The 11,554-nt window shown below is 47.5% G+C and overlaps 1 protein-coding gene across 2 annotated transcripts in view; it reads right to left on the bottom strand.

The window, feature by feature from the left end:
• Nucleotides 1–9,832, bottom strand: part of P2RY6 (pyrimidinergic receptor P2Y6) — a 28,489-nt gene extending 18,657 nt beyond the window's left edge. For both annotated transcript variants that reach the window (XM_078340262.1, XM_017977807.4), the window contains exon 1: nt 9,609–9,832. In XM_078340262.1, coding sequence (XP_078196388.1) covers nt 9,609–9,694 — 86 coding nt within the window. In that variant the 5' untranslated portion in view covers nt 9,695–9,832. The remainder of the gene's footprint in view (nt 1–9,608) is intronic.
• Nucleotides 9,833–11,554: the final 1,722 nt, after the last annotated feature.

Below are 11,554 nucleotides of genomic sequence, written 5' to 3' on the forward strand. Positions count from 1 at the left end.
AATGCTGCATCCTCTAGGAAATCTTCAGGGATCAACTAGAAGGATTCCCTGTACTTCTCCCAGGCCCCTCACAGGAAGCCTAAGGTAAGGGACACCCTTCTAAGCAGAGCTTCCCAACCCTGGCTGCCCATCAGACTCCTGGACTCTTTTTGGGGAGGAAAGTTTGCCTGTCTAGTATTTCTTCCTATTGGGAGCCTCCTGCCCCATTCAGTGGCAATTTTCTTCATTCTAGGTGGTCACCAGACCCAGCATCCATCCAGACTCCTCACCAGTGATGGATTCAGGGCTGACCAGTTAGAGTTCGCCCCAGGAATTTTTGTGGAACCAGCGTGAAAGGTTCTCACTCATTTCCTCCTGGATTATTAGCTGTGTGGACCATGGAAGCCTGGTGCTTCTGGGAAGAACTTGAGCGAGAATGTAGGAGAGTTAGGAGAGGGATGATCATGTCATCCTTGTAACTGCTGGATGTAGCCATGTCAGATCCAGGTTGACCGTGGCCTTTTTATTTATATAAACTGATAAATCTTTTCTTGCCCAAGCTAGCTGCATTTGTCTCTTGTAACCAAAATAGCCCTGACCAGCCTGACACCAAAAGCATAGGCAAGAACAACAATAACAGCAAATTAAATAAGTTGGAATTTATCAAAAATTAAAACTATTGTTCATCAGGACTCCATGTTTGGATCCCCTTCCACAAACACTCTCTTGGAAGCTGTTTTTCTCTATCCTGGATTGTCCCCCTGGAGTCCCCTTCCACACTCTCTCATGAAAGCCTGTCTTCCCCTCCTAAGCCCCATCTCTCTCTCTGTTCCCTTCCACTCAGTGTGGAAGCTGTTTCCTCTCCTGGATTCTATCTTTCTGGATTCTCTCACTCAATGTGAGCGGAGCTTTCCTTCTCTGGTTTTCCCCCTCTGGAAACCCTTCTCACTCAGCGTGAGAGCGGCTTTTCTTTCACTCAGTGTGAGAGTTAGCTGTTTCTCTCTCCTCCTTTCTCTCTCTCTAAATAAATCACTTTCTACAAACAAACAAAAAGCACTATTGTACATCAAAGGACATTAGCAAAAGAGTGGGAAGGCAACCCAGGATGAAAGCAAATATTTGCAAACCGTATGTCTGATAAGGTATTAATACCTAGAATGCATAAAGAACTCCTACAAACTAAACAACGAAAGAAACAACCCAATTCAAAAATCAGCAAAGGACTTAAACAGACATTTCTCCGAAGAAGATACACAAGTAGGTGTCTCACGCCTGTAATTCCAGCACTTTGGGAGGCCGAGGCGGGTGGATCACAAGGTCAAGAGATCAAGACCATCCTGGTCAACACGGTGAAACCCCGTCTCTACTAAAAATACAAAAAATTAGCTGGCCATGGTGGCGCATGCCTGTAATCCCAGCTACTTGGGAGGCTGAGGCAGGAGAATTGCTTGAACCCAGGAGTCGGAGGTTGCGGTGAGCCGAGATCGCGCCATTGCATTCCAGCCTGGGTAACAAGAGCGAAACTCCGTCTCAAAAAAAAAAAAAAGGAAAGAAAAGTTGCTCAACGCTACTAATCAATAGGGAAAGCAAAGTGAAACCATGAGACACCACTTCATACCCATTAAGATGGCTATGATTAAAAAAAAAAAAAACCAACCTAGGAAATAACAAGCGTTGGTGAGGGCGTGGAGAAACTGGGAAACTTTGCATTACTGGTGGAAATGTAAAATGATGTGGCCTCTGTGAAAAATATTATGGCTGTTTATAAAAAAAAAAACAACATAAAATTACCATATGATCCAGCAATTCTGCTCCTAGAATTCTAACCAGAAGAATTGAAGGCAAGGACTCAAACAGATGTCTATACATCAGTGTTCATAGCAGCATTATTCACAATAGCCCAAAGGTAGAGACATGCCAAACATCCATAGAGGGAGGAATCGATAGATAAAATGCTATTCATACATACAATGATTATTCAGCCTTAAAAAGTAAAATTCTGATACATGCTACAACACGGATGAAACTTGAAAACTTTATTTCAAGTGCAATCAGCCAGTCAAAAAGGGACAAATACTGTATGATTCCACTTATATAAGGTACCTAGAAGAGTCAAATTCATAGAGACAGAAAGTAGAGTGGGGATTGCCAGGGGCTGAGAGGGTGGGAGAATGGGGAGTTATTATTTAATGAGCATTGAGTTTCAGTGGATGATTTTAAAAAGTCCTGGAGGGTTGAAAGCAGTGACTGATGCCCGTAATCCTAGCACTTTGGGAGGCCAAGGAGACTGGGCAGATCACCTGAGGTCAGGAGTTCAAGACCAGCCTGACCAACATGGTGAAACTCTGACTCCCCTAAAAATACAAAAATTAGCTGGGCATGCTGGCAGGTGCCTGTAATCCCAGCTGAGGTAGAAGATCGCTTGAGCCTGGGAGGCAGAGGTTGCGGTGAGCCTAGATCATACCACTATACTCCAGCGTGGGTGACAGAGCAAGACTCTGTCTCAAAAAAGTGCTGGAGCTGGAATGGTGGTGATGTGATGGTTGCCCAACAGTATGCATATACTTAATGCCAGTGAATTGTACAATCAAAAAGGATTAAAACTGCAAATTTTGTTATGTGTATTTTATCACAATAAAAGACAAAATAAAAATAAACAAATACAACTCAGCCCTGACCAGCACATCTACTGTATTGGGAGACAATTCTCCAAGGGCCACTCAGATTTCTGCATGTCTTATGGGCAGAGACAGACTGCCTTTATTCCAGACAACCTTTTCAAGGATATTTGTAGAGCAGACAGCCTTGGAAGATAAAGATAAAGATAGTGTCCCCTAATGGAGCCAAAGCCAGGTTTATCGCATGTTCTCACTCATAGGTGGGTGTTGAACAATGAAAACATGTGGACAAAGGGAGGGGAGCATCACACACTGTCTGTTGTCAGGGGGCTAGGGGAGGGACAGTGGGGGGTGGGGAGGATGGGGAAGGGTAATGTGGGGAAAAATGCCAGGTATAGATGATGTGGGGGATGGAGGCAGCAAACCACCTTGCCATGTATGTACAACAATCCTATTCAACAATCCTGCATGATCTGTACATGTACCCCAGAACCTAAAGTACAATAAAACAAAAACAAAAACAAAAAAAAACGGGTTTATTGACCATCTGGTATAACTAACAAATATGGTATCTTTCTCTGGGGCAAAGTTCAGGCAGGCTTACTACCCCTTATAAAAGATACAGACTGCCTAAGCTCCAGATTCCTTTCCTTGTTATGCAAGCCATTGCATGTGCAGCTATTACCTGTTCCCTTTTGCATTGTCCTACAGGAATTGGGGAACTGGTGCAAATGCTGATATTTGGGCTACTTCTATTGCTGTGAGGAACAAAGTTCTTTATCTTTAACCGGAAGTCTTGTGTCTTCTGCCGGCATCTATGAAACTGTAGTAGGCTAACTCATTGGCTTGCAAGTGTGGTCAAATCGCAGGCCCTTCCCAGTTCTTGATACTTTTTGCATTAGAATCTCAGGTGGGAGACAAAAAAAAAAATCTGTATTTCTGGCTGGGCCCAGTAGCTCATGCCTGTAATCTCAGCACTTTGAGAGGCCAAGGTGGGCAGATCATTTGAGGTCGGGAGTTTGAGACCAGCCTGGCCAACATGGTGAAACCCCGTCTCTACTAAAAATACAAAAATTATGGCCGGGTGCGGTGGCTCATGCCTATAATTCCAGCACTTTGGGAGGCTGAGGCAGGTGGATCACGAGGTCAAGAGATCGAGATCATCCTGGTCAACATGGTGAAACCCCGTCTCTACTAAAAATACAAAAAATTAGCTGGGCATGGTGACGCGTGCCTGTAATCCCAGCTACTCAGGAGGCTGAGGCAGGAGAATTGCCTGAACCCAGGAGGCAGAGGTTGCGGTGAGCTGAGATCGCGCCATTGCACTCCATCCTGGGTAAAAGGAGCGAAACTCCATCTCAAATAAATAAATAAATAAAAATACAAAAATTAGCCAGGTACGCTGGCGCACACCTGTAATCCCAGCTACTGAGAGGCTGAGGCACAAGAATCACTTGAATTCAGGAGGCAGAGGTTGCAGTGAGCTGAGATCGCGCCACTGCACTCCAGCCTGGGCGACAGACTGAAACAGTGTCTAAAAAGTAATAATAATAATAAAATCTGTATTTCTGATATTATGTCGCAGTGGGCTAACTTGGGTTTATAGGAATCTTGTCCTAGACCTAAGCGCCTGAAGAGCTGGTTTCCTCCTCTTGGAAGCTGCTTTTCTCCCTTTTCACTCCAGCTGCAAGGACACCCACAGTCAAGTTTCCCTGTTCACCTACCTGAGGATCAACATTCATCTCAAACTTCTATGTAATTTCTATATTCCTGCTCCCATATTTTAAAAAATTAAGATGAAACTCACATACCATAAAATTCAGCCTTTCAAAGTGGACAATTCAGAGGTTTCTAGCATATTCATGAGATTGTGCAACCATCATCACTACCTAATTTCAGAACATTTTTATAACCACAGAAAGAAATCCTGTACCCAGTAGCAGTTACTCCCATTCATTTTGTTCCCCATTCCCCTGGAAACGCACTAATCTCCTTTTTGTATTTATGAATTTGCCTGTTCTGGACCTTTTATGTAAATTGAATCATATAATATGTGCCTTTTTGTGTCTGACTTATTTTACTTAGCATGTCTTCAAGGTTCATCCATGTTGTAGCATAAATCAAAATTTCATTTTTATGGCTGAATAATATTCCATCGTATGGATAGACCACATAATTGTTTATCTGTTCATCCACTGATGGCATTTTGGGTTATTCCCACTTTTTGGCTATTACGAATAATGCTGTATAAACATTTGTGTAGAAGTTTTTGTGTTTTAAATTTTCTGTGTATACACCTTGTAATGGAACTAGGGGATCATTTGGTAACTCTATGTTTAACTTTTTGAGGTGCTGCCTAACTGCACTCCACAATGGCTATATAATTTGTCATTCTCACTAGTGTCAGGCCTCCATGTGCAAGCCCGGACCAGAAAGTCTAAAGTCCTGCCAGCCTTGGCTGATTACCACCCGCAACCCTTCATTCACCATTATCCCTGATCGCCCAGCAGAGTGTCCCTACTCACCATCATTAAGCTTCCCTTCACCCCACCCTGCCATCTTAACTGACATTATAATAATGTGAATACTCCTCACCCCACCCTCCCACCTTACCATCTTAATTACTCTTAGGCCATACCCCACCCGCCATTGTAACTGAACTTACGGTAATGTATACTCCTTGCCCCTACCCCGACCACTGTAACTGATCTTACTCCATAACACCCAAAAGATTTGCCCCAACCTATAAAACCAACTCCTATCCCACCGCCCTTTGCTAACGCGCTTTTTGGCCTTAGCCCACCTGCACCCAGGAGAATAAACAGCCACGTTGCTCACACAAAGCCGGTTTAGGGGGTCTCGTCATTCAAAGCGTGCATTTTAACAACTAGCAGTATTTGAGAGCTCCAATTTCTTCACATCCTGGACAACACTTGTTATTGTCTGTCTTTTTCATTGTAACCATTTTAGTGGGTGTAAAGTGGTATCATATTGTGGTTTTGATTTGTGTTTCCCTAATTGCTCCTTTTTTTATGTTATCACTTGCATTTTACCATTTAATGATATGCTCAGAGGCCTGACATCTTGTGAACAAGAACCCCATGGAGTGGGAGAGTCATGAGTTTTAGGGACAGATAGTCCCAGGTTTGAACCCCTCTGCTTCTACTAGTTATATGAGCTGGAGCAAGTTAGTTAACTCTGAGTCTCAGTTTCCCCATTTATTTTATGTGAGTTATAACATTAACCGCTCTTGGTGTTGCTGCCATTATAAGATAAATCTATAATAAAGCTGCTGAGTGGGCCTGGCACAAAGCAAGTCCACAATGAATCTCACCAATGAATGTAAGAGTCAGAAGGGAGATTTCTAGTCTGGGAGGACACCTAGGCTGGGGACTGTTTAGTTTTTTGTTGTTGCTATTTTTTGTTTGTGTTTTTTTTTTTTAGAGATGGAGTTTCACTCTTGCCCAGGCTGGAGTGCAGTGGCGCCATCTTGGCTCACCGTAAACTTTGCCTCCCGGGTTCAAGTGATTCTCTTGCGTCAGCTTTCCAAGTAGCTGGGACTACAGGTACACACCACCATGTCTGGCTAGTTTTTGTATTTTTAGTAGAGATGGGGTTTCACCATGTTGGCCAGGTTGATCTCGAACTCTTGACCTCGTGATCCACCTGCCTTGGCCTCCCAAAGTGCTGGGATTACAGGCGTGAGCCACTGCACCCAGTCGACTGTTTAGTTTTTAATCTATTATTATCTGCTTTACTCCAGCAACTTTTTGCAACAGAGGCATTTCTATCCCAAACATTGGCCTCTCTGTGCCTCGGTTTTCCCTCTGTGCTACAGAGGCGTGTCCTTCTCAGGAGGGCACCGTGTGAGGGCATGAACGAAGCTGTTGTCAAGTGCGACAGGTTCTAACACTTCCAAGTCTGTCTCTTGCCTCAACCATCAAATTAACCACTGCCGGAGGGAATGTCTCCTCCCTCAGACAATGGGCTCTCCTGCTGTGCAGAGTCTGTCCCTGTTGTGTCCCTGTCCCATAATAGAAGGGACAGGACACTCAGGAACTGTGGGCTGATTTAAAAGGCTGGTTCCCATCCCTCTGGTATGATAGAAACAAGGTTATCCCTCACTCTGAGTTGAGATTTGCCTTCTGGTACCACAGGACAGTCCTACTCTGTCCCAGGCCATGAAAACCAGCTGGGACTGACTGCCTTGGGAGTCAGGATGTCAGACTCTGTCTCAGCTACTGCAGAATTCATCTTCCTGGGGCTAAGTTCCCAGCCCATGAGTTCCTAAGGGGAGAGCTGGACCCACTAGCCCCAGGGTTCCTGGCATCCACACAGGGCTGGGCACAGAAGCCACTGACCCAGCCTATGCCATCTCCATAGACCAATGACTGCATCTTGTGCAGGCCCTGCCCTCCCATGGAGCTATTAATGACATGGCCGACCTTGGGAAAGGGGAAGCAGCAATCACCCCATGCCAGGGCATTGGCCCTAAGTACACAAGTCATCAATCAGAGAAGGAGAGTCAGAGCCTGGGCTGCCAGATGCCCACCCCAGCCTGAAACAGAAACCCATTTCAGAGAAAAATGCGGAAATGGCCCTGAGGCAGGAGTGGGCAGGGTGGGCTGTTGCACCCAGCTTCCTGAGAGTCTCGACTGGCCCTGGTTCCTCTGCTGTAATGGGCACCTATTGCCAGACTCTGCCACCTCACTCTCATGCTAAGGAACCAGGAAAGCTAGGTTCAGGCTCTGGGTCTGCACACTGACAAATTACAGTTCCAGCTCCCACACCAGACATGATCCTTTAATTTCTCTGAGCCTCGGCTTTCTCTACTGCAAAATAGGAATAACAATAATCCTGACTGCTTTCTTTTTCTTTCCTTCCTTTCCCTCCCTCCCTCCCTCCCTCCCTCCCTCCCTCCCTCCCTCCCTCCCTCCCTCCCTTCCTTCCTCCCTCCCTCCCTCCCTCCCTCCATCTCTCTCTGTCTCTCTCTCTGTCTCCCTCTCTCTCTCTCTCTCTCTCTCTTTCTTGAGACCAAGTGTCAGCTCACTGCAATCTCCGCCTCCCGGGTTCAAGCAATTTTCCTGCCTCAGCCTCCTGATGCTTTCATTTTTTCGTGAAACACTTGACACATTGTAGTTGCTCAATCAATGACAGACATTGCTATTATTGCTTAACTTTCTCTTTCAGCTCAATTTTGACAGAATGATTGATTCATCTGTTATTTCGTTTATTTATTCATTCAGCCAAACAGCCAACACATACCCACTAGGTAAGCCACAACAATTAATAAACTTTTTGGAGTTAGGTAAGAATTGAAATCCCAGCATTGCCACTAGCTGGCTGGATAACTCTGGGAGAGCCATTTCCCTTCAACAAGGCTTCATTTCCTTGCCTATAAAATGGGAACAATAAATAGCATTTCTGCAGAGTATTGGGATGTTACAAAGAATCAGTGGCACTTGAGGCCAGCAGTTTAAGACTAGCCTGGGTGACATAGCAAAACCCTATCTCTACAAAATATTTTAAAAATGAGCTGAGCATGTGGCACATGCTTGTAGTCCCAGATACTTGGGAGGTTGAGGCAGCAGGATTGCTTAAGCCCAGGAGTTCAAGGTTACAGTAAGCAATAATGGTGCCACTGTACTCCAGCTTGGGTGACACAGCAAGACTCTAGCTTTAAAAACATAAAAATCTAAAAATAAAAAGAGTCAGTGGGACAGTGGTGTGAAAGCAGCCAGTGCATAGCCACAGATGGAAAAACAGGTGGCGGGTGGGCTGCTCAGAGCAGCTAGGCAAGCTTCTGACCCTGCAGAACGGGCCATACTGGGAGCTCCCAGCAATCAGGCCTCCAGAGACAGCCACAGGATAAGGCAAGGGCAGGAGAGAAGAGCTGGCAGGCTCAGAGACAATTGCCAGGCTTCCGGACCGTGGCCCCCTTCCTTTCTGATAAACTGACAAACTGAGGATATGCAAAAAAACATTGTAAGAATTTTAGAAGAACCCCAGCCACAAAGGAGTCGAGGGCGGTGTAGAGTTCCCCCCACCCAGCCAGGCATCCACACGCACATACACTGGAAGCTGGACGTTATCGCTTTCATGTACACACCCAGGGGCTTGGCACACATGGAGATGCACCTTCTGGGCACAACATGTTAGAGTTTGCAAAGGGCCTTCTCATTTTTCATCTCATTGATACTGAGGGGTGGAGAGTTTCCCTGAATCTGACCCATTCTAGAGTTGGCAAGAGATGTGAGTCCCAAATATCTTCAAGAGGCGGGGGCTGAACGCGTGGGCTGTGCTGCCTGTTTTCTGTGTTGATATCAGCTGAGCCGAGTGGCAATAGAAACTCCAGAAAAGTTTTAACACAGCTCCCCCAGATATGCCCTTTCACGCTTAACAAGACACACTTGGACTCAGGGACTCATTCTTCCCACCATTCTCGTGGGGCCAGCTCCAGGCTGCCTTAAGATTTAGCTGGGATGGCAGAAGTGAGAGGTTTCCCAAGGGCCTCCTCTGTGGACAGTTATTCAGTCACTAATCCTTCCTACTCACTCCCTCAACCAAAGTTCCTGGGGAGTTCTGAGGGCAGGGCCAGCCTCTCCGTGAGGGACCCTCACCAGCATACTACACTTAGCAGTTTTCACATATGCAGGGGGAGACCACTGTTACCCCCATTTTAGAAAGTAAGAAATTGAGGCCCAGAGAGGAAAAGTGTCCTTGCTAGACATTTGGATTCACACCTAGACCTCTGTGGCTCTGAATCCCGCCCGAGCTATTCCACTTCTCCAGCAAGGCACGGCACAGCACCAATGTGTCCATGTCCTCCCCTCCCGTCCTGTGTGCCTCATCCCTCCACACTGCAGTCTGCAGGCTCCAGGCATAGCCAGGCAGAGGAAGGAGGAGGACCCCAGTGCCTTCCCCACTGCCACTCTTGCCTGTGATGAGCCTTGGTGGCTGCAAGTGAACTGCATGTACTCAGGAAGCTCCTAGGGGACCCAAAAAACTCACCCAAGAGTTAGCAAGTGCCTCAGTTGCAGTCTGTGAAGTGCTGGAGCAAATTCCCACTCGTGGAGCAGCGCCTGCGGCCAGAACATTCCTGTGCCGGAAACTGTCGTGTGCGATGTCTGGCAGAAGTCTGGAGAGCAGCAGATGAGGGAACCGAGACATCTGGGAGAGGAACTAAGTCGCCACAGCACAGAGCTGGCCAGCAGCAGGGCCAGGGCTCAAATCCCAAGAACCCTGATGCTCAAGTCCCTTACACCAACGCTGACCTCAGCCTCTACCCACGTGCCAGTAAGTCACTTCATTCACCCTCTGTTTGTTCACCCAAACAAGCAGCATCACCAATTTAACCTCAGGGACTGTCGGGAGGATGCAGTGAGATAACATTTCAGGACCATGGCCTGGTACAGGGAAGGCACACATCGGGTGGCCACTTTTCCTCTTCCTCCCCATTCTCTGGAGTCTGGAGATGGCCATGCTCCTGCTTGTTGCTGCTACAGGAAACCATTACCCTGGTTTTCTCAGCAGTGCCTGGAAGATCCATTGAGAGAGGCTGAGACCCCGAGATTAATGGCTCTCTTGTCTGTGGCTCCAACCCTGTGGGTCCAGACGAGCCCCACCCAGGAATGAGGATAGCACTGAAGATGGAAGGTGATCTTGGGGGAAAGGCTGACTGCAGACGACCCTCCCCTCCCCTCCCCTCCCCAATCCATCCTTGAGCTTGGGCTTGATGAGGAGAAGGCAGCCAGGGCCGCTCTAGCCGGGCCTATGGTGGGCCCTCTCCAACTGTAAGATGATTCATTCTCCCTCTTCCTCCTCCTCCTCTTCTTTGTAACAAGTGCTTATTGGACACCTATTCTATTCAAGTAACGTTCAAGGCACTTGAGGTCAAAAAACCAAGTCCCGCCCTTGAGACACCTGTATTCTAGCAGGGGAGAGTAGTTTCTTTCAGTTAATGAGTAAATATATAGCAGGCCGGGTAGTGATAAGAGCAGCTGTAGAGAAACATAAAGGAGGGTAAGGGTCAGAGAGTCAGGAGGCTGCAGCCTCAGACAGGTAGACAGGCCCCATCTGGATTTGCCAGATCCCCTCTCCCAGCCACCCAGCCTGGAGGAGACTCTCCCCAACTCTGTGCCAGGCCCTGCCTTGTTGGTCTCAGCAGCAGGCCATGGCCAAGGCTGGGACTCCCTGGGTATAGGCTGCAGCTCAGGACTGCCAGGGCTTTGGCAGGGAGTATCCTGAGCTTGCGCCCCACTCCTGGCCCTGGGGAAGTTCTCTGCTTCCTCTGTGGTCTGGAGAGGGAGCACATCCCTCAACCAATCCCCAATCTCAATATCCCAGTAGATGGAAAGGCACAAGACCCAGAGAGGGTCGGGGCTTGCCTGGGTCACACAGCAAGGCAGAGGTATTCCTGCTCCCCGTCCTGCCTTCTCCCCTGGGATATCCACGAAGGTGGTACAGGGATGAGCCTCACAGCACAGTGCTGGCCTATGAGGGTCTGGCTGTGCCCCCCGTCAGATTTTGGTAAAGGAGTGTGAGGTGTTTCTGTGGCAGGCCCACCTGGTAGTGCCAGCCTGCCCCACCCTCTAGGCTCTGGGAGCCAAATCCTCATACCCTAAGCCCCAGGAAGCTGAAAGCACTTTCCTCCCAGCCCCAGCTCATGAGAGTTTTGGTCAACCCTGCCTCAACTTGCTGTGTGACCTCAGACAGTCCCATCCCTCTCTGGGCCTCAGTTCCCTCATCTGCCAAACAGAGGAAGTAAAGGCACTTACATCTCAGGAGTGTCATGAAGAGTGAGCTAGACACTGACAGGAAGGCAGTTTTGCAAATTTTTAGACACTATCCAGATGACAGGCAGGCAGAAAACTCTGAAAACCAGCCCCTCACCCTGTGGGGCCCTGATGGGAAATAAACACAAATTCCATGGAACTAGTTCTTCCGAAAAGACAAAG

The sequence above is a fragment of the Callithrix jacchus genome, chromosome 10 (genome assembly GCF_049354715.1).
Source record: "Callithrix jacchus isolate 240 chromosome 10, calJac240_pri, whole genome shotgun sequence".
In the NCBI taxonomy this organism is placed as follows: domain Eukaryota; kingdom Metazoa; phylum Chordata; class Mammalia; order Primates; family Cebidae; genus Callithrix; species Callithrix jacchus.